At 34.8% G+C, this 19,188-nt stretch overlaps 1 protein-coding gene across 4 annotated transcripts in view; it reads left to right on the top strand.

Moving 5' to 3' along the window:
- Positions 1-19,188, top strand: part of DCAF6 (DDB1 and CUL4 associated factor 6) — a 127,953-nt gene that overhangs the window by 37,777 nt on the left and 70,988 nt on the right. For all 4 annotated transcript variants that reach the window (XM_035010909.1, XM_035010908.1, XM_035010907.1 and 1 more), the window contains exons 7-11: positions 7,108-7,221; positions 7,849-7,984; positions 10,979-11,193; positions 16,992-17,085; positions 18,352-18,471. In XM_035010909.1, the coding sequence (XP_034866800.1) occupies positions 7,108-7,221; positions 7,849-7,984; positions 10,979-11,193; positions 16,992-17,085; positions 18,352-18,471 (679 nt within the window). The remainder of the gene's footprint in view (positions 1-7,107; positions 7,222-7,848; positions 7,985-10,978; positions 11,194-16,991; positions 17,086-18,351; positions 18,472-19,188) is intronic.

Below are 19,188 nucleotides of genomic sequence, written 5' to 3'. Positions count from 1 at the left end.
CTCTCCTAATGGTGTCTTTGGATGAACAAATGTTTGTCTAATATATTGGTCTTTTCCTTTATTATTAGTGCTTTCTGCATCCTGGTCAAAATATTTTTTCTTATCTCGAGATTATGGAAATATTCTTCTATTTTCTCTTTTAAAAAGTTTATTGTTTTGTCTTTGCATTTAGATCTTATAATTCACCTGTATTTGATTTTTGTGATAGTATGAAGTCAGAGTAAACTTTTTTTTCTCCATATGGATTTTTAAAAATTTTTTTTTAGTATGTTATGTTAAGTCACCATACATTACATCGTTAGTTTTTGATGTAGAGTTCCATGATTCATTGTTTGCATATAACACCCAGTGCTCCATTCAATACCTGCCCTCCTTAATACCCATCACCGGGCTAACCCATCCTCCCACCCCCTCCCCTCTAAAACCCTCAGTTTGTTTCTCAGAGTCCATAGTCTCTCATGGTTTGTCTCCCCCTCCGATTCCCCCCCCTTCATTTTTCCCTTCCTACTATCTTCTTTCTTTTTTTTTTTTTTTAACACATGATGTATTATTTGTTTCAGAGGTACAGGTCTGTGATTCATCAGTCTTACATAATTCACAGCGCTCACCATAGCACATACCCTCCCCAACGTCCATCACCCAGCCACCCCATCCCTCCCACCCCCCCACCACTCCAGCAACCCTCAGTTTGTTTCCTGAGGTTAAGAATTCCTCATATCAGATCATATGATAATTGTCTTTCTCTGATTGACTTATTTCGCTTAGCATAATACCCTCTAGTTCCATCCAGGTCGTTGCAAATGGCAAGAGTTCATTTTTTTTTTTTTGATGATTGCATAATATTCCATTGTATATATATATGACATCTTCTTGATCCATTCATCTGTTGATGGACATCTTGGCTCTTTCCACAGTTTGGCTATTGTGGACATTGCTGCTATAAACATCGGGGTGCACGTACCCCTTTGGATCCCTACATTTGTATCTTTAGGGTAAATACCCAGTAGTGCAGTTGCTGGGTTGTAGGGTAGCTCTATTTTCAACTTTTTGAGGAACCTCCATACTGTTTTCCAGAATGGCTGCACGAGCTTGCATTCTCCCACCAGCAGTGTAAGACGGTCTCCCTTTCCTTGCATCCTCGCCAACATCTGTCGTTTCCTGACTTGTTAATTTTGGCCATTCTGACTGGTGTGAGGTGGTATCTCATTGAGGTTTTGATTTGGATTTCCCTGATGCCAAGCAATGTTGAGTACTTCTTCATGTGTCTGTTGGCCATTTGGATGTCTTCTTTGGAAAAATGTCTGTTCCTGTCTTCTGCCCATTTCTTGATTGGATCATTTGTTCTTTGGGTGTTGAGTTTGATAAGTTCTTTATCGATTTTGGATACTAGCCCTTTATCTGATATGTCATTTGCAAATATCTTCTCCCATTCTGTCGGTTGTCTTTTGGTTTTGTTGACTGTTTCTTTTGCTGTGCAAAAGCTTTTTATCTTGATGAAGTCCCAATAGTTCATTTTTGCCCTTGCTTCCCTTGCCTTTGGCGATGTTTCTAGGAAGAAGTTGCTGCGGCTGAGGTCAAAGAGGTTGCTGCCTGTGTTCTCCTTTAGGATTTTGATGGACTCCTGTCTCACATTTAGGTCTTTCAGCCATTTTGAGTCTATTTTTGTGTGTGGTGTAAGGAAATGGTCCAGTTTCATTCTTCTGCATGTGGCTATCCAATTTTCCCAACACCATTTGTTGAAGAGACTATCTTTTTTCCATTGGACATTCTTTCCTGTTTTGTCGAAGATGAGTTGACCATAGAGTTGAGGGTCCATTTCTGGGCTCTCTATTCTGTTCCATTGATTTATGTGTCTGTTTTTGTGCCAGTACCATACTGTCTTGATGATGACAGCTTTGTAATAGAGCTGGAAGTCCGGAATTGTGATGCCGCCAGCTTTGCTTTTCTTTTTCAACACTCCTCTGGCTATTCGGGGTCTTTTCTGGTTCCATACAAATTTTAGGATTATTTGTTCCATTTCTTTGAAAAAAGTTGATGGTATTTTGATAGGGATTGCATTAAATATGTAGATTGCTCTAGGTAGCATAGACATTTTCACAATATTTGTTCTTCCAGTCCATGAGCATGGAACATTTTTCCATTTCTTTGTGTCTTCCTCAGTTTCTTTCATGAGTATTCTAGTTTTCTGAGTCCAGATTCTTTGCCTCTGGTTAGATTTGTTCCTAGGTATCTTATGGTTTTGGGTGCAATTGTAAATGGGATCGACTCTTTAATTTCTCTTTCTTCTGTCTTGGTGGTAGTGTATAGAAATGCAACTGATTTCTGTGCATTGATTTTATATCCTGTCTGTATGGATTTTTGTATTAACATAATTTACTTCTTGGAAAATTAAATCAGAATCCCAAATAGCATACAAAGAGGCATTCTCTATAAGGACATTTTAACAGTATATACCCATTTGCCAAAGGTGTTTTTTGCTGAATACATATACACTGTAGTTGGAATATTTTTTCAAAACTGAAACTCTATCCATTCAACAGTTCTGCTATTCCTCTTCCCCTCTCCCCTTGGAACCTCCATTTTTGTTTCTGAGTTTGATTATTTTAGATACCTCATATAAGTACAATCATGCAGTATTTGTATTTTTGTGACTGGTTTATTTTAGTTAGCATAATGTCCTCAAGGTTCATCCGTGTCAATCTATGGCAGGATTTGCTTCTTTTCTAAGGCTTAATTCTCTCCCATTGTATATATATACACCATACAATCCGTTTACTTGTCAATGGACATTTGGGCTGCTTCCACCTCTTGGTTATTGTGAATAATGCTGCAATGAACATTGGGGTGCAAATATCTCTTTGGGATCCTGTTTTACATTTTTTGGATGTATATACCCAGAAGTAGGTTTGCTGGATCATATAATTCTATTTTTAATTTTTTAAAAAGATTTATTTATTTTAGGGAGGGAGCGAGCACGAGCACAAGGGGGAGAGGCAGAGGGGAAAGGAAAGAATTTCAAGCAGACTCCCTGCCAAGCTTCGAGTCTGACACAGGACTTGATCCCATGACATTGAGATCACATCCCAAGCCAAAATCAAAAGTTGGACGTTCCACAGACTGAGCCACCCAGGTGCCCCTTATTTTTTAAGGATCCTTCTTTACTGTTTTCCATAGTGGCTGTTCCATTTTACATTACCAACAGCAGTGCATAAGGGTTCCAATTTTTACACATTCTTGTCAACATTTGTGATTTATTTATTTATTTTTTCAAGAGTGACCATCTTAATGGGTGTGAGGAGGTACCTCATTGTGGTTTTGATTCACATTCCTTAATAATTAGGGATGTTGAGTATCTCTTTTTGTGCTTCTTGGTCATTTGTATATCTTTTTTGGAGAAATGTCTGTTGAAGTCCTTTGCCCATTTTAAATTGGATTGCTTTTTTGTTCTTGTTGAGTTGAAGGGGTTCTTTATATATTTCGGGTATTAATGCCTTATCGATACAGAGTTTGCATGTTCTCCCATTCCATATATTTGTTGAAGATAGCTATTGTAAATGGGATTGTTTTCTTACTTTTCTTTTCAGATTGTTCATGGTTAGTGTATAGAAAAAACTCTTTTTTGTGTGTTGATTTTTGTAACCTGCAGCTTTGCTGTATTCATTTATTCTAACAGTATTTTGTATTGGAATCTTTAGCATTTTCTACATGTAGGATCATATCATCTGCAAACAAATAATTTTACCTTTTCCTTTCTAATTTCAATGCCTTTTTTTTTCCTTGCCTGATTGCTCTAGCTAGAACTTCAATACTGTATTGAATAGACATGATGAGAGGGGGCATTCATGCCTTATTCCTGATCTTAGTGAATAAGCTTTCAGTGTTTCACCATTGAATATGATGTTAACTGTGAGATTCTATATATGGTCTTTATTAGATTGAGGTAATTTCCTTCACAATAAAAACTCTCAACAAACTAGGAATGGATAAATTCAGGGCAAACTAATACAATTATTGTATTTTCCAATCAATGAGGATGATCTATTTTTGTATTTACTAAGGTTTTTAATTTCTCTCACTAATATTTTATAATTTTTAATGTGGCATTACTGTACAAATTTCCTTAAAATTTTTTAAGTATTTGATATTTTAGTACTATTGTAAATTTATCTTTTTTTAGTTTTTAAATGTTACTGTATAAAAAATATAATTTTGTAATGTATAAAAAATACAATTGACTATAATATTTTAAAACTAGCTATCTTTTTATTCACTTATTAATTCTCATAATTCAACTATAGATTCTTGTGGATTTTCTATCTACACAGTCATATCTTTTTTGCATTATGACATTTTTCTTTATTTTCAACTTATATACCTTTTGCTTCTTTTTCTTGACTTACTGCACTGGTTAGTACCTCAAATGTAATCTTTAAATGAAATGTTGATAGCAGATTGCCTTTCTTAGTTCCTGATCTCACAGGGAAAGGTTTTCCCATTTTCCCATTAGATCTCATATTTGCAAAAGTATTTCATAGATGCTTTTTTATCAGATTAAGGAAATTCCCTTCTGTTCCTAATCCCTTCTGAATGGATGTTGAATTTAGAAAGTTCTTTATTGATGTTTAATTGACATATCACAAACTGCATACATTTAAAATACACAGTTTGGTAAGTTTTGACAATTTATTGTCCCTTGAAATCATTTCCATAGTCAAGATAATGGATATATCCATTATATCCAAGAATTTTCTTATTCCCTTTTTTCTTCCCTCTCTCTTGTCCTTACTTACCCCCACATCCTTGGGAAATGATTGATCTTTTAATTACTGTAGATTCGTTTATATTTTTTGTGGAATTATATATGAATGAGATTATATAATCAAAGTATATGTATTCTTCCTTTGGTCTGATTTTTTTCACTTAGCATAATACTCATGTTTGAGATTCATTCATGTTGTTTAGAGTATCAATAACTAACTTTTTCTTTCTGAGTTGTATTCCTTTATAGAGATACATCACAGTTTCTTTATATTTCATCTTTGGATAAATATTTGGGTTGTTTCTAGTTTTGGGCTTTTACAAATAAAGCTATTTTGAATATTTGTATAAATGGGGGCGCCTGGGTGGCTCAGTTGGTTAAGCAACTGCCTTCGGCTCAGGTCATGATCCTGGAGTCCCAGGATCGAGTCCCGCATCGGGCTCCCTGTTCCGCAGGGAGTCTGCTTCTCCCTCTGCCCTCTTCCCTCTCGTGCTCTCTGTCTCTCATTCTCTCTCTCTCAAATAAATAAATACAATCTTTAAAAAAAAAAAAATATTTGTATAAATGTCTTTGTATGGACATGTACTTTCATTTCTCTTAAAGAGGTAAACACCTAGGAATGGTATGACTGAGTTATATTAGAAGTATAAGTGTAACTTTTTAAGAAACTGCTGTACTGTTTTCCAGAGTGGTTGTATCATTTTACATGCAGTGTCTGACAGTGCCTGACAGTTCCAGTTGTTCTGCATCCTTTTAACACTTGCTATGGTCAATCTTTTTTATTTTAGATATCCTAATAGATATATAATGGAATCTCTTATGTTATTAACTTTCATTTCCCCATTATCTAATGATGTTGAGCATACTTTTTATGTGCTTGTTTATCATCTTTATATATTTGGTGAATTGTCTGTTTTGAGGGATTATTTCTCATTATTGAGTTTTGAGAGATTTTTAAAATATGTTTTGGGTATTTTTCAGGTATTGATTTATAATTTTTTCCTTCTAGTCAGTGGCTTGTCTTCTCATATTCTTAATGTCCTTCCAAAAGAGGTTCTTAATTTTCAGGAAGCCCATTTTATCAAAGTTCTTTGTTTTTATGGACCAATGTTATATCTAAAAATCTTTGTTTAACCAAAAGTCACAAAGATTTTTTCCTAGAAGTTTTATAGTTTTATGTTTTACACTTAGATCAATGATCCATGTTGTGTTAATTTTTTTTACCCTTTATTATTTTTATTTTATTTTATTATGTTAATCACCATATATCATTAGTTTTTCATGTTGTGTTAATTTTTTTTTAAAAGTTTTTTATTCATTTATTTGACACAGAGAGCAAGAGAGAGAGAGAGAGAGACAGAGAGCAAGCACAAGCAGGGGGAATGGCAGGCAGAGGGAGAAGCAGGCTCCCCACTGAGCAAGGAGCCCAATATGGGGCTCGATCCCAGAACCCTGAGATCATGATCTGAGCCGAAGGCAGCCGCTTAACCAACTGAGCCACCCAGGCGCCCCTGTTGTGTTAATTTTTAAAGAAAGTATGAAGTACTGCTTGAAAGTTCATTATTTTGCATATGGATATCCAGTTTTCTGACACTGTTCTTTCTCCACTGAATTTTCTTTGCACCATCATAAATCATTTGGCCATATGTATTTTCATCTATTTTTGGTCAGTACCTATTCTTTTCCAGTGATTATCATTAAGCCTCTATCACACTATTTTAATTACTATAGCTTTATAGTAACTCTTGAAGCCAGTACTATAAGTCCTTTGTTCTTCTTTTGCAACATTACTGAAGGTATTTTAGGTCTTTTGTATTTCCACATGAATTTGATAATCAAATTGTCATTTGTACCAAAAATCTTTCTGGAATTTATTTGAAATCTATGTATCAATTTAGGGAGAATTGACAATATTAAATCTCCCAATCCATGAACACAGTTTATCTCCTGTTATTTAGGACTTTAATTTTATTCAGTAATGTTTTATAATTTTCAGTGTTATATGTCTTATATATCCTTAAGCATTTTATATTTTTCATGTTATTGTAAATGTTATTATTTTTAAATTTTCAATTTCTAATGGTTTTGTAGCTAGTATATAGACATACAATTGATTTTTATGTACTGACCTTGTATCCTGCAATGTTTCTAAATTCACTTATTCTAATAAATATTTTAAAAATTAATTACATAGGATTTTCTTCTTAGATGATCAAATTGTCTATGAATATAAAAACAATTTTACTTCTTTATTCTTTATTTTATTTTATAAAATAATAGTAATGTCTTTCAAAGCCATCTGTTTAAAAGTTTAATAGCATTGCCTGTGCTTTCGTTTTCATCTACAGATTATGACTGTACCCAATGACCCATATACTTTTCTCTCTTGTGGTGAAGATGGAACTGTTCGGTGGTTTGATACACGCATCAAAACTAGCTGCACAAAAGAAGATTGCAAAGATGTAAGTATTAAATTTTTATATAAATGACAAAAAATTAAGATTATAATTAAAATTGGACAGTAAGTTATCTCTGGGTTATAAGCTTATGGGTGAATTTGATTGTATTAAATTTTGCTGATCTAGCGTAATTACTCAGTGTTTTAGTCTTATATTTGGGAGTGATTTTTATTTTTTCTCTTCAAAATGCAATTTGCATTACTCAAATATTGTTTTTTCAACCGCTAATTAAATTTATATTTCTGTATTTTTTATTTTGATTGGTTTATAAGGAAAATGTACAATATTGTATTAGAAGTCAGTGTTGAAGTTGTGTAGCAAACTGTAAAGAAAAAAAGAATTTCCCTTAGAGGAATAAACTGCCGAGGAGGAATATTGACTGAGTTTATTTATTTTGGCCTCACAGAAGCTGAATTTGTTGGAAACACTGATAGAAATCTGAAAAATAAAAGAAAACCATGTTGTTTTCCCTTCTCATTATCATACTGAGTTAGGATTTCTGAAAAAGGTTATTTTCTTCTAAATAGAAGGAAAATGTTTAAATGTTAAAATATTTCAATGTTTTAAATCTTTAGAGTAACCTCTCTATGGCAATGCTGTGTGTAACTGGTGTTGTTTTATCTTTTATAGGATATTTTAATTAACTGCCGACGTGCTGCCACATCTGTAGCTATTTGTCCACCAATACCATATTATCTTGCTGTTGGTTGTTCAGATAGCTCAGTACGAATATATGATCGGCGAATGCTGGGCACAAGAGCCACAGGTGAAAAGCTGTATATTAGAGAAAATACATAATTCTGTCAGTTCAGAGAATAAATCTTATGACATATTTGCAGTTCAAAAATTTCATTAGTTTCGGGCGCCTGGGTGACTCAGTTGGTTAAGCGACTGCCTTCGGCTCAGGTCATGATCCTGGAGTCCCTGGATCGAGTCCCGCATCGGGCTCCCTGCTCTGCAGGGAGTCTGCTTCTCCCTCTGACCCTCCCCCCTCTCATGTGCTCTCTCTCATTCTCTCCCTCTCTCAAATAAATAAATAAAATCTTTAAAAAAAAAAATTTCATTAGTTTCATAAAATTCAGTAAATATTTAAAATAAATTTAGTAAGTATTTAAACAATATGGATTATTATAAGAAATAGCATTTTACTAGGGCACCTGGGTATCTCAGTTAAGCATCTGACTTTTTTTTTTTTAAGATTTTATTTATTTATTATGTCAAAGAGAGAGAGAGAGCACAAGCAGGGAGCAGCAGACAGAGGGAGAAGCAGGCTCCCCACTGAGCAAGGAGCCCGATGCATGCAGGACCTGATCCAAAGGGTGACGCTTAACTGACTGAGCCACCCAGGTGTCCCAAGAATCTGACTCTTGATCTCGGCTCAGGTCTTGATCTCAGGGTTGTGAGTTCAAGCCCGAGTTGGACTCCATGCTGGGCATGTAGCATACATACATAAAAATAGCATTTTACCAAGTTTTTATGGCCCTATCAAGGTGATACTTTTGTAGTTTATCACTTTAAAAAGTTGTGACAGTTGATGTATTAGTTTCCTAGGGCTGTCATAATAAATTACCACAAATTGGGTGGCTTAAGATAACAGAAATTGATTCTCACATTTCTGGGGGTTAGATGTCTAAAATCAGGGTGTTACAGGTTTTCTGTTGGCAGCTCTCAGGAAGACTCTTGCATGCTTCTCTCCTAGCTTCTGGTGGTTGCTGGCAGTTTTGGCTTTTAATTAATTAATTAATTATTATTTTTAAATTTATTTTAAAAAAAGATTTATTTATTAGAGAGAGAGAGCACAGAGGGAGAGTGAGAGGGAGAAGTAGACTCCCCGCTGAGCAGAGAGCTCAACGTAAGGCTCGATCCCAGGACCTTGAGATCAGGGCCCGAGCCAAAGGCAGATAGATGCCCAACCAACTTAGCCACTCAGGCACCCCCAGTTTTGGCTTTTAAATGTTTCCTTTCACTGTCTGCTTCCACAGGTACATGCCATCCTCCCCTGTATATATCTGAATCCACATTTTCCTCTTCTTATTAGGACACCAGTCATATTGGATCTAGGGCCCACCCTAGTGCAGTATGACCTTATTACATCTGCAGAGACCCTATTTCCTAATATTCCAGAATCATTCTGAGTTCCAGATGGACATGAACTTGGGGAGGGAGGGGACACTATCAGCTCACAACACTTGGCTTTCCTAATTTCTCTTTGTGGTAGAGAGGAAAGTTAGGGAAGAACAGTGACTTGGTTACCTGTTCATGTACAGCATTTGTTTATGCCCAGTTAAGTACTATTAGTGATGCTGCAGCACTGAAGTTGAATCTCTCTTGAACTCCTCATTTGCTCCTCCTCCATTATGGGGTGAAACCACCTCTGAAATATTCAATTTAAAGCCAGCTTATTAGCATTTTCTCAGTAATGGAAGGCCAGGATTATATACCCATACACCCACCAAATATACATACATTTATACATCTTCACATGTTTTATATTGCTAAAAATAAAAGTGGATTTGGCCAGAAACTAACAATGTCAATCTCAGTGTCTATTTATTTCCAGTAAAAATAGACATAAATTATTGAAATGGGAAGACTAGGTTGGGGGTGCCTGGGTGGCTCAATCATTTTGGTCATCCAACTTTTGATTTCAGTTCACATCATGATCTCAGGGTCATGAGATCGAGCCCTGAGTTGGGCTCCACGCTGGGCATGGAGATTCTCTCTCCCTCTCCCTCTGCCCTCCCCTCACTCATGTGCATACTCTCTCTCTTAAAAAGAAAAAAAAAAGATTAAAATAAAAAGGAAGACTAGATGTTTTATTGTTTTGTTTTTTGGAACTCTGAGAAATCTTATTGATTTGGATATGTGCTTTTAGGGGAAACAGTAGTAATATAAGATGAAATTATAGGCTAAATTATTCTTTTTCAACAGATGGGACACAATTGACATTTTGGGCAGGACAAGATCTCCTTGTGCAGTATTATACAGTTTTGTGAGACTCTTAGAATTTAGCATTCCCAGACGTCCAGGGGCACAAAATGCCAATTGGACCCCTCCCTATTATATTATATTGATGACTGCCAAAATTAATTAAAGTTGGAATACTGTCCCCACTCTGTTGTTTTATAAGAGGAAAATTTCACGACAATCAAAAATCTTTCAAAAACATAAGGGTGCCTGGCTGGCTCAGTCAGAAGAGTATGCACCTCTTGATCTCAGGGTCATGAATTCGAGCCCCACGTTGAATATAGAGATTACTAAGAAAAATAAATAAACTAAAAAAAAATTTTTTTAACCTAAAGCAAAAAGTAAATCATTTTAAAGGGAAAATGCACTATTTTATCTAGTATGCTAATAATAAATATAAGTTCACCTGTTTATATTATAAAAATTATATTACCTTCATTGGGTGAAAATTTTTGGAAGATGATTTAGTGTAACTATAATCACAAATCATTTTAATTGATTAAATAACTCCTATTTCTAATAAAACATTTATTAATCTGTAAAACATTTATATAATCTATGTAATTCCAGCCACTCAGGAAATTTTTTTTTGGAGCTATGTAGTCTTTATACTATATTCTTTATTATTTTGTTATAAAATCAGACTGTTGAGAAAAGAGCCTCTTCTAGAAATAGAATATGATAGTTTGGAATTTATATTGCTACATTAAATCACATATCTCATAATTCGGATTAAGAGTTTTTAAAATGTTTTTCTTAAAAAATTTATACGACTTCCTGTTTTCTTATTTAGGGAATTATGCAGGTCGAGGAACTACTGGAATGGTTGCCCGTTTCATCCCTTCCCATCTTAATAATAAGTCCTGCAGGGTGACATCCCTGTGTTACAGTGAGGACGGCCAAGAGATTCTTGTTAGTTACTCTTCAGATTACATATATCTTTTTGACCCAAAAGATGATACAGCACGAGAACTTAAAACTCCTTCTGCAGAAGAAAGAAGAGAAGAGGTAAGTTGACCCAAAACCATATTCTTCATTCAGTTCAGAAAACACTAATTCAGTGACTCCTGAGGCCTGAAGGGCTTCAAAAACTAGAATTGATTTTCAAGGTATTTATAGTCTAGGTTTTGTAAAAGGACATGGAATATATGTGAAAGAACAGGGGCTAATAATTAAGGATAAGGCTCTAGAAAAAAGTGTTGTGAAATATTTTTAAAGAGAAAATATTTAATAGCAAAATGTTTCTTTAACTTTATGGATGCACAGCAGTAAGAAATATCAATAGTTCTACCAGTTGTAGAAAAAACAATTAAAATAATAAAAAGTGGGATGTATAAACTCCCAAGAGACTAAATGTTTATGTTTACACACCAGTAGGAGTATTATCTGTTACCATTTACTATTTCAAATGTGGACAGCAATCCCCTTCTCTCCTGATCATGCTTCTCTGTCACAGTTAAGAACTAGTAACCTACATCCCTAAGTGCATTTTACAAAATGCATATGAGTAAGTGAGAATAAGGTAAGTTAAAGTACACATATACACACACACACACACACATACACACACATAATGGGGAGAGGAGGGAATTGCTGTCCACATATGAATAGTAAATGGTAATAGGTAAAATCCTGTTGGTGAACATAAACATTTAGCCTTATTGAAGTATATATATCGCATTTCATATCTATTATATATAGATCCATATACACATAATATTATATATTGAAAATTAGGTGACTCTAAAATAGTGAACCATTGGGGCGCCTTGTAGGCTCCAGTCAGTAGAGCATATGACTCTTGATCTTGGGGTTGTGGGTTCAAGTCCCACATAGTATAGGTATAGAGATTACTTAAAAATAAAATATTTAAAAAAATAAAGTAGCATACCATCTTCTTATTTACAAAAGGTAAAAACCAGAAATAATATATCCTTGAAGTATGCAGCAATAGAATAATATTTGTTTTAACCCATTTAGCTTCTTTCTCCAAAATATTTTTCACTTTGGCTTTTTTTTTTTTAATGTCCTATGTTTAATCACTCTACTGTTTGGCTTGTAAATGTTTTTTAAATTACTGTTGCTTTATTAATTATTAGTGACTTTTTGGTATTGGACCAACTCCTATTAGTGAACATATTTTAAAGTTAATAAAGAACAACAATTTTCTAATTCCTGTGATATCCAAAAGTATATCCAGTTCTTATGATTGCATGTTTAGATGGCTATAAAATTAGGGGAAAATCAGGATAACTTTATAAATATTTTTTGGGATTTTAAATGTGCCAGTGTATTTTAAGTGAATTAGGATATTGACAAAGAAAAGGGTATGCTGGCTAATGAAAGCTATTTTGAGTTTATTGGTCTTACTGAGAACATGAGATCTGCTCTTTCATTTTGTTGCTGCTATGTAATTCCTCTTGAGATATGTGCTCTAGTGTACAGTCCAGCTCTGTGACTCTTACATAATGCAAGTCGGAAATGCAGAAGCAGTTTAAGTGGGCCAACCAACTTTTATACCATAGAGTACTTAGCCAAAATGTGTTTGCATCAGAGTGAATGAGGCTGAGTCATGATCACTTGGTTATATCCTAAATATGGTTTTCTTAGTATTCTTTGTTGAATTAACTAAATTAAGAAAAATAATTCTGAAAATGGATTAAAATTATAAAAATAAATCATGCTTAGTATAATAAACCAACCAATTCACAGGTGTATATAGAAGAAATTAGTAGTCTGTCCCCTTCTTAAGCTTACCACCTTTTCTTCAGTGTTTTATGCTAAATCCTTGACAGTAGTGTTCAGACACACTCAACTCACCAAATATTTATTGGGCACCTACTTACACTAGATCCTGTAGAAACTTAAGAAACTCAAGGATGACTGTGACAAAGACATGGCCTCTCACTCAGGAATTTACGGTTTAGTGGAAATAGAGATATAAATAAATGAATATGTAAAACTTAATAGAATTATATATAAGAGTTATGTTCTATATAAGTAGAGCAAAGGAAGGAATAACGTATTTTGATTAGAAATGTAAGAAATGATTGAACAGGATTTTAAGATATAAATCAGTTTCACGTAGTGATTTTTTTGTTTTAATGATATTTTTATATTTTAATAATTCTTAATAAATTCTTAATAAATATTTTTATATTTTCTTAATTCTTAATCCTCTAAGAATTTCTCTTTCATTTTTCCCTTTAGTATTTTTTTCTTACTCAATTTTTTTACTTCTCATTTTTCTTTATTTTTGTATTCCTTTTTTTTTTAAAGATTTTTATTTATTTATTTGACAGAGAGATATACAGAAGAGCACAAGCAGAAGGAGTGGCAGAGGGAGAGGGAGAAGCAGGCTTCCCACTGAGCAGGGAGCCCCATATGGGACTCGATCCCAGGACCCCGAGATCATGACCTGAGCCAAAGGCAGACACTTAACCATCTGAGCCACTCAGGCGCCCCCCCCCCCTTTTTTTTTAATTGTCTTTGCTGTCTTCCTTTTCCTCTAATATCTATTTGACATTTTCCCCACCTGCCCCACTACCATTATTGGACTACTTTGTTGAATCCAGTCTCTCATTTTCTCCTGTCCCCATGGTTTGTCCCGAAAATACATATCCCAGATCTGTAATACTACTTCCCATTCTGACTACCTCTACTACCCTGATCCAAGGCCTCACTGTCTGTCCTAGATTATTGTGGTAGCTTTTAACCAGTCCCCCTACTTTCACCCCCTAGCGCCACAGTCCTTTAGCTACATAGCAGCCCAGTGATCCTTTAAAACCAAGTCAAATTATGCTACTCTTCTGATCAACACTCCCAAGTGGCTCTCCATCTCCTCAAAGCAAAACTAAGATCCCAACAGTGGATTCAAGAGCTTATATCATGTGGTTCTGGTGACTTCTACTGTTTTCTCAGTACTTCTGTACTCTGCTCTGGCCACCTCTACTGACTTATTCAGGCAGCCTGAACATGCTTCTCCCTTATGGCTTTTGCATTTACTGCATATGAAATGATCTTCCCACATATCTGGATTTCATCTTCTCTTCCCTATTTTAGATCTTCGCCCTTGTCACGTTCTCAGCGAGGCCCTACTTGACCACCCTGTTTAAAATCGCAGCCCTTAACTCCCTGGTACTGCCCATCTTCTGTCTACTTAGTTTTTTTTCCCCATAACACTTAACACTTTCTTTGTATATTTTACTTTTTTATCATGTATTGTTCATCTACTCCACTAGTTTATAAACTCTGGGACATTGGGGTTTTTGCATGATTTATCCATTGATTTTTTCCCAGTACCTAGAGTAGTGCCTGATACATAGAAGGTGCTCAGAATGAATTGTTGAATGAATTACTGCTTATAGCATTTTCAGTATTCTTGGCTAGGTTATTTTGCCTGTCTCAAAAACTCAAACTTGGGCCTGTTTTTAACTTGAAGATCTTGCTCCAGACATAGTTGCTGAGGTTATAAAACTAGTTCTTCGCTTGTATAATATAAAATTCCTCTCTCATAACTATGGAGCAGGGCTCTTTTCTATTCTAAATATAGTTCACACACAGAGGGAGGCCCTCTGTTTCTGGAAATGATTGTTTGTCTAAGATTGTGGACAGCTGCCACACTAGGCTTTCTCTAATCTTCTGATCATTCCGTATCACACTTGTGGCTTCCTGTGCAGATTTTGCTCTTCTTTATTGCTTCTAGCTATATTTACATACTTAGGGAATTTGTAAGGGTTTTTTTTCTGTCTTCTTTGCTGAGGGTGTAGAGATTTTTTTTTGCATCTTGTTGCTCAGTATGGTTTCCAGGAGAAAACAGAAAATTTGCAGCTAAGCTGTCACCAAGTTTCTACAAAATCTGTTTAATTGTCAGAAAAAAAAATCGATGAATGTTATGTTAAAAATAAGAATAAAGGGAGTGATCCACAAAATGGGAAAAAATGTTTGTATATCATGTATTTGATTTATGATTTAGAATCTAGTAACCAAAATATATCGAAACCACAGTGAGGTGCCTCTTCGCACTTACTAGGTTGGCTAAAATAAAAAAAGTCAATAACAGTGTTGATGAAGATGTGGAGAAAGTGGAGCTTTCACACATTGCTGGTAGGAATGTAAAATGGTGCAGCTGCTTTGGAAAACAGTTTGGCAGTTCCTCAAAAGTTAAACATAGAGTTATCATATGATCCAGCAATTCCATTTCTAGATATATACTGAAGAGAACTGAAAACATATGTCCCCATAAAAACTTGCACATATGTTCATAGCAGCATTATTCACAACAGCCAAAAAGTGGAAACAACTCAGTGTTCATAGACTGATGAATGAATAAACAAAATATGGTATATCCAAATAATGGAATATTATTGAGCCATAAAAAGAAATGAAATAGATAGATGGTGCAACATGGATGAACTTTGAAAATATTATGCCATGTGAAAGAAGCCAGGTAGAAAGGGCCACATACTATCCCATTTATATGAAATGTCCAGAATGGGCATATCCCTAGAGATAGAAAGTAGATTAGTGGTCACCAGGAGCCGAGTGGCAGAAGTGGGGAGCAGCTGCTCACAGCTATAGGTTTTCTCTTTGAGCTGATGAAAATGTTCTGGAATTAGTGGTGGTACAAGTGGTTGCACAGCTTTGTGCATATGTACCACTGACTTACATACTTCAAAAGGGTGAATATTATGGTATATGTGTTATCTCTATAAAAAATGTTAAAAATATAAAAGTTACAGAGAATGATCAAGAGTGTCAAGTGCCATAGACATCAAATGAAATAAGTTGTGGAAGGTGCCATTTGAATTGGCAATTGACTATTTATCATTTTATCACTGATCAGTGAACTTAGCCATTGATCACTCATTGGTGATATTGGTAAGAATGAATTTGGTGGAAAGATGGGAAGGTAAGGTGACTACAGTAAACTGAGGGAGGAATGGTAGATAAAGGTGGACTAAATATAGACTTCTTTTCAAGAAGCTTGACAATAAAGCTTCAGAAAATGTGGGAAAAGAGTATAGCTGGGTAGAAGTATAAAATTGAGGTGTTTTGTTTGTTCAAAATGGTAAGAACCTTCAGCATATTATAAGGAAGAAATGAGAGAGGAAATGAATATGTATGGGAAAGAGTAATTGTCAAAGCAAGGTGCTTGAGTAACTGAAGGAATAAAATAAAAAGCACAGTGGAGAGATTAAGCTTAAACAAAATAATATATCTTCTGAGAAAGGTTAGAAGGAATTAAGAAGTTGTAGACTATCGATAAGTTTGTAAAATGCAGCTGAAGAAATTACTATCATTTCTGCAGGACTGACTTTATTTTCTGTGAAGTAGGAGGAAGAGTTATTAGCCAAGAATGAGGGGAACGAGGTAGAGTAGAGACCCTGAGGTGAGTAGTGAAGGGTTGCAGTGGATAGGAGGACCCAGAGAGTAAACTGTCAATAATAATAAAATAGTGATAATTCCTACTGTCAGCTGTGTAGGTACTTTACTTTAGACTACATGTATCATCGTAATAGAAAACTCTAGTTCATTGTGGTTAAATAACTTTCCTGTTGTCAGCTGTAAAGTGATTAGAAGTCACATGTACATGATTTCAAAGTTACATTCAGACTCTTTAGGGTGAACATGTTAAGGGTAGGCTGTACCATCAATAGATACCATCATTATAAGAGCTGTCTTTCATATTTTGACCTAGGATCTCTTTTGCGTACTCAATCAAGAAAGCAAGGGAATGGAAAGAATCTGTTAGACTAAATCATGCTTTAAGACTTGAGCAAATGAGTTTTCTCTTCATCTTTTAGTTACGACAGCCTCCAGTGAAGCGTTTGAGACTTCGTGGTGATTGGTCAGATACTGGACCCCGAGCGAGGCCTGAGAGTGAACGAGAACGAGATGGTAACTCTGCTTTGGTCAGCCTTTTCTAATATGAAATTTAAAAAATTAATCTTTTAATTTGTTTCTGTTTTTTTTTTGCTATTATAAGTGATGCTGAAACAAATATCCTTGTACATATATCTTACCATGCTTGTGCAAGTATATCTGAGGATAAATTCCTAAAAGTGGAATGAACGACTGGTTCACTGGATAGTGCATTTTAATTTTGATAGCTATCAAATTGCCCTCCAAAATGAATACACTACTGTACATTCCTACTGGAAATATGAGAATGCCCATTGCCATATAAAACACTGGACATCATCAAACTTCTTTAATTTTGCCTATTAGATATAAAGAGAAATGAAAACTCTTCAATTTCTAACCCAGGAGTTTTATAATAGGTAAAAAATTTTTTTTCCTTTTATCAAGTGCCTTTGACAAGCATAAGAAACTACCTTGGGAGCTTTAAGATGGTACACTTTTAAAATGGAATTAATCTGTGTGTATTTTAATAGTTGATCTGTAGCCAAAATCTTACTTTAATGACTTGTGAATTCTTTTAACATCAAAAGCATATTCCCCAATATATCATCCTTGGTATCATAATATATATTTAAATATAAAGCAACGTTATATAAAGGCAATAAAGTGTAAAATTCCATTTTCACAGAACATCCAAGAACAAATGATTTGCATTTTAAATTATATGATTGTAGAATAGAATTGTCAGTTTTGGTGTCATATTTAATTTGATAATTCCCTTAAGAGAAAACTCATATTTGAAGGAGGAAAGGAGTAGAGGGAAGAGACAAATATAATACTTTTTGGTTTTTGTTAATTTCAAATATATGGAATATGCTTACAGTGTGGTGAAAATAAATTGAGTTTAAGGAAATCTAAGTGAGAGGGCAAACCTTTCTTTTAATTGGTTCAATTTACAATTCATGAGCCCTTCCTAGCTGTGCACTGGTGGAAATAAAGATGTGGGTTGGGGTCAGGGTGGGAGGTGTGGAGAGGTACCTAAGAATAGACAAAGATGCAGGAGATGTAAATCCTATTCTTAAGGAACTCAAAATACAGATGGAGAGTCACTTACATAGACATTTACTATGAAATGTGATGATAGCTCTAATAGATTTTTATACATTCATAGAATTTATTTAGGCAATTTGATTCTTTTTTTTTTTAATGCTCTCATTTTAAAGGCCTTAAAATCTGGGTTTTTACGTTAATGAAAGATCCTGACTTACTACTGATTCACTGATAAGACCTGTATTGTGATAGGTGAGCAAAGTCCCAATGTGTCACTGATGCAGAGAATGTCTGACATGTTATCAAGGTGGTTTGAAGAAGCAAGTGAAGTTGCACAAAGCAATGGAGGACGAGGAAGATCTCGACCAAGAGGTAATTTTTCTTATTAATTAAAGTCAACCAAAAGCTGGCAAAGGCTGTTTTATTGACGTTTGTTTTATTTATGTCATTCCATTTATACCATTTTATATCTATAATAATCATAGGTTCTTAACTATATTATGTGAAGCAGTAGAGGACCAAGGGTATTGGGTATTTGTCCCTTCATGTTCCAGTAGACCTAGCCCTTATTCTTTGCTTTTCTCAAGAAAAGTAAGAAAGTCTGATATTTCCCTCATATATCCCAATATATTTTTGTATGCATTCTGAGAATGGAAATATATAAAACTCTGTAGATAAAAAGTTTTATATAATGGAATAGTTTCTCCTTTATATTACTTAGGCATTGGTTATTAATTGCTGTTTCTAGTGTTAGCTGACTTGTTTTCATATCTTGGTTCACTACTTTCTAGCTTTGGGGTCTTCGGCAAGTTACTTATCTCTGTCAAAAATGAGGAGTATAAAAGTTAACTCCTAATTGTTTCAAAAACCCAAAATAAAAAATTATATTGAATTTTTCCATAAATGATTCTTGTTAACTCCTCATTTCAATTAACTTTTTAAAAAATTCCTTGGACTGTGGATTTGCTTAAGAGTTGTTGAATTTGGGGGCACCAGGGTGGCTCAGTTGTTAAGCGTCTGCCTTCGGCTCGGGTCATGGTCCCAAGGTCCTGGGATCGAGCCCCACATCGGGCTCCCTGCTCTGCGGGA

This window comes from Mirounga leonina, unplaced genomic scaffold (assembly GCF_011800145.1).
Source record: "Mirounga leonina isolate KUSES-001 unplaced genomic scaffold, KU_Mleo_1.0 Mir_154, whole genome shotgun sequence".
NCBI lineage: Eukaryota > Metazoa > Chordata > Mammalia > Carnivora > Phocidae > Mirounga > Mirounga leonina.
Note: the sequence above shows the minus strand (reverse complement) of the source record. Positions and strands in the feature narration are given on the sequence as shown.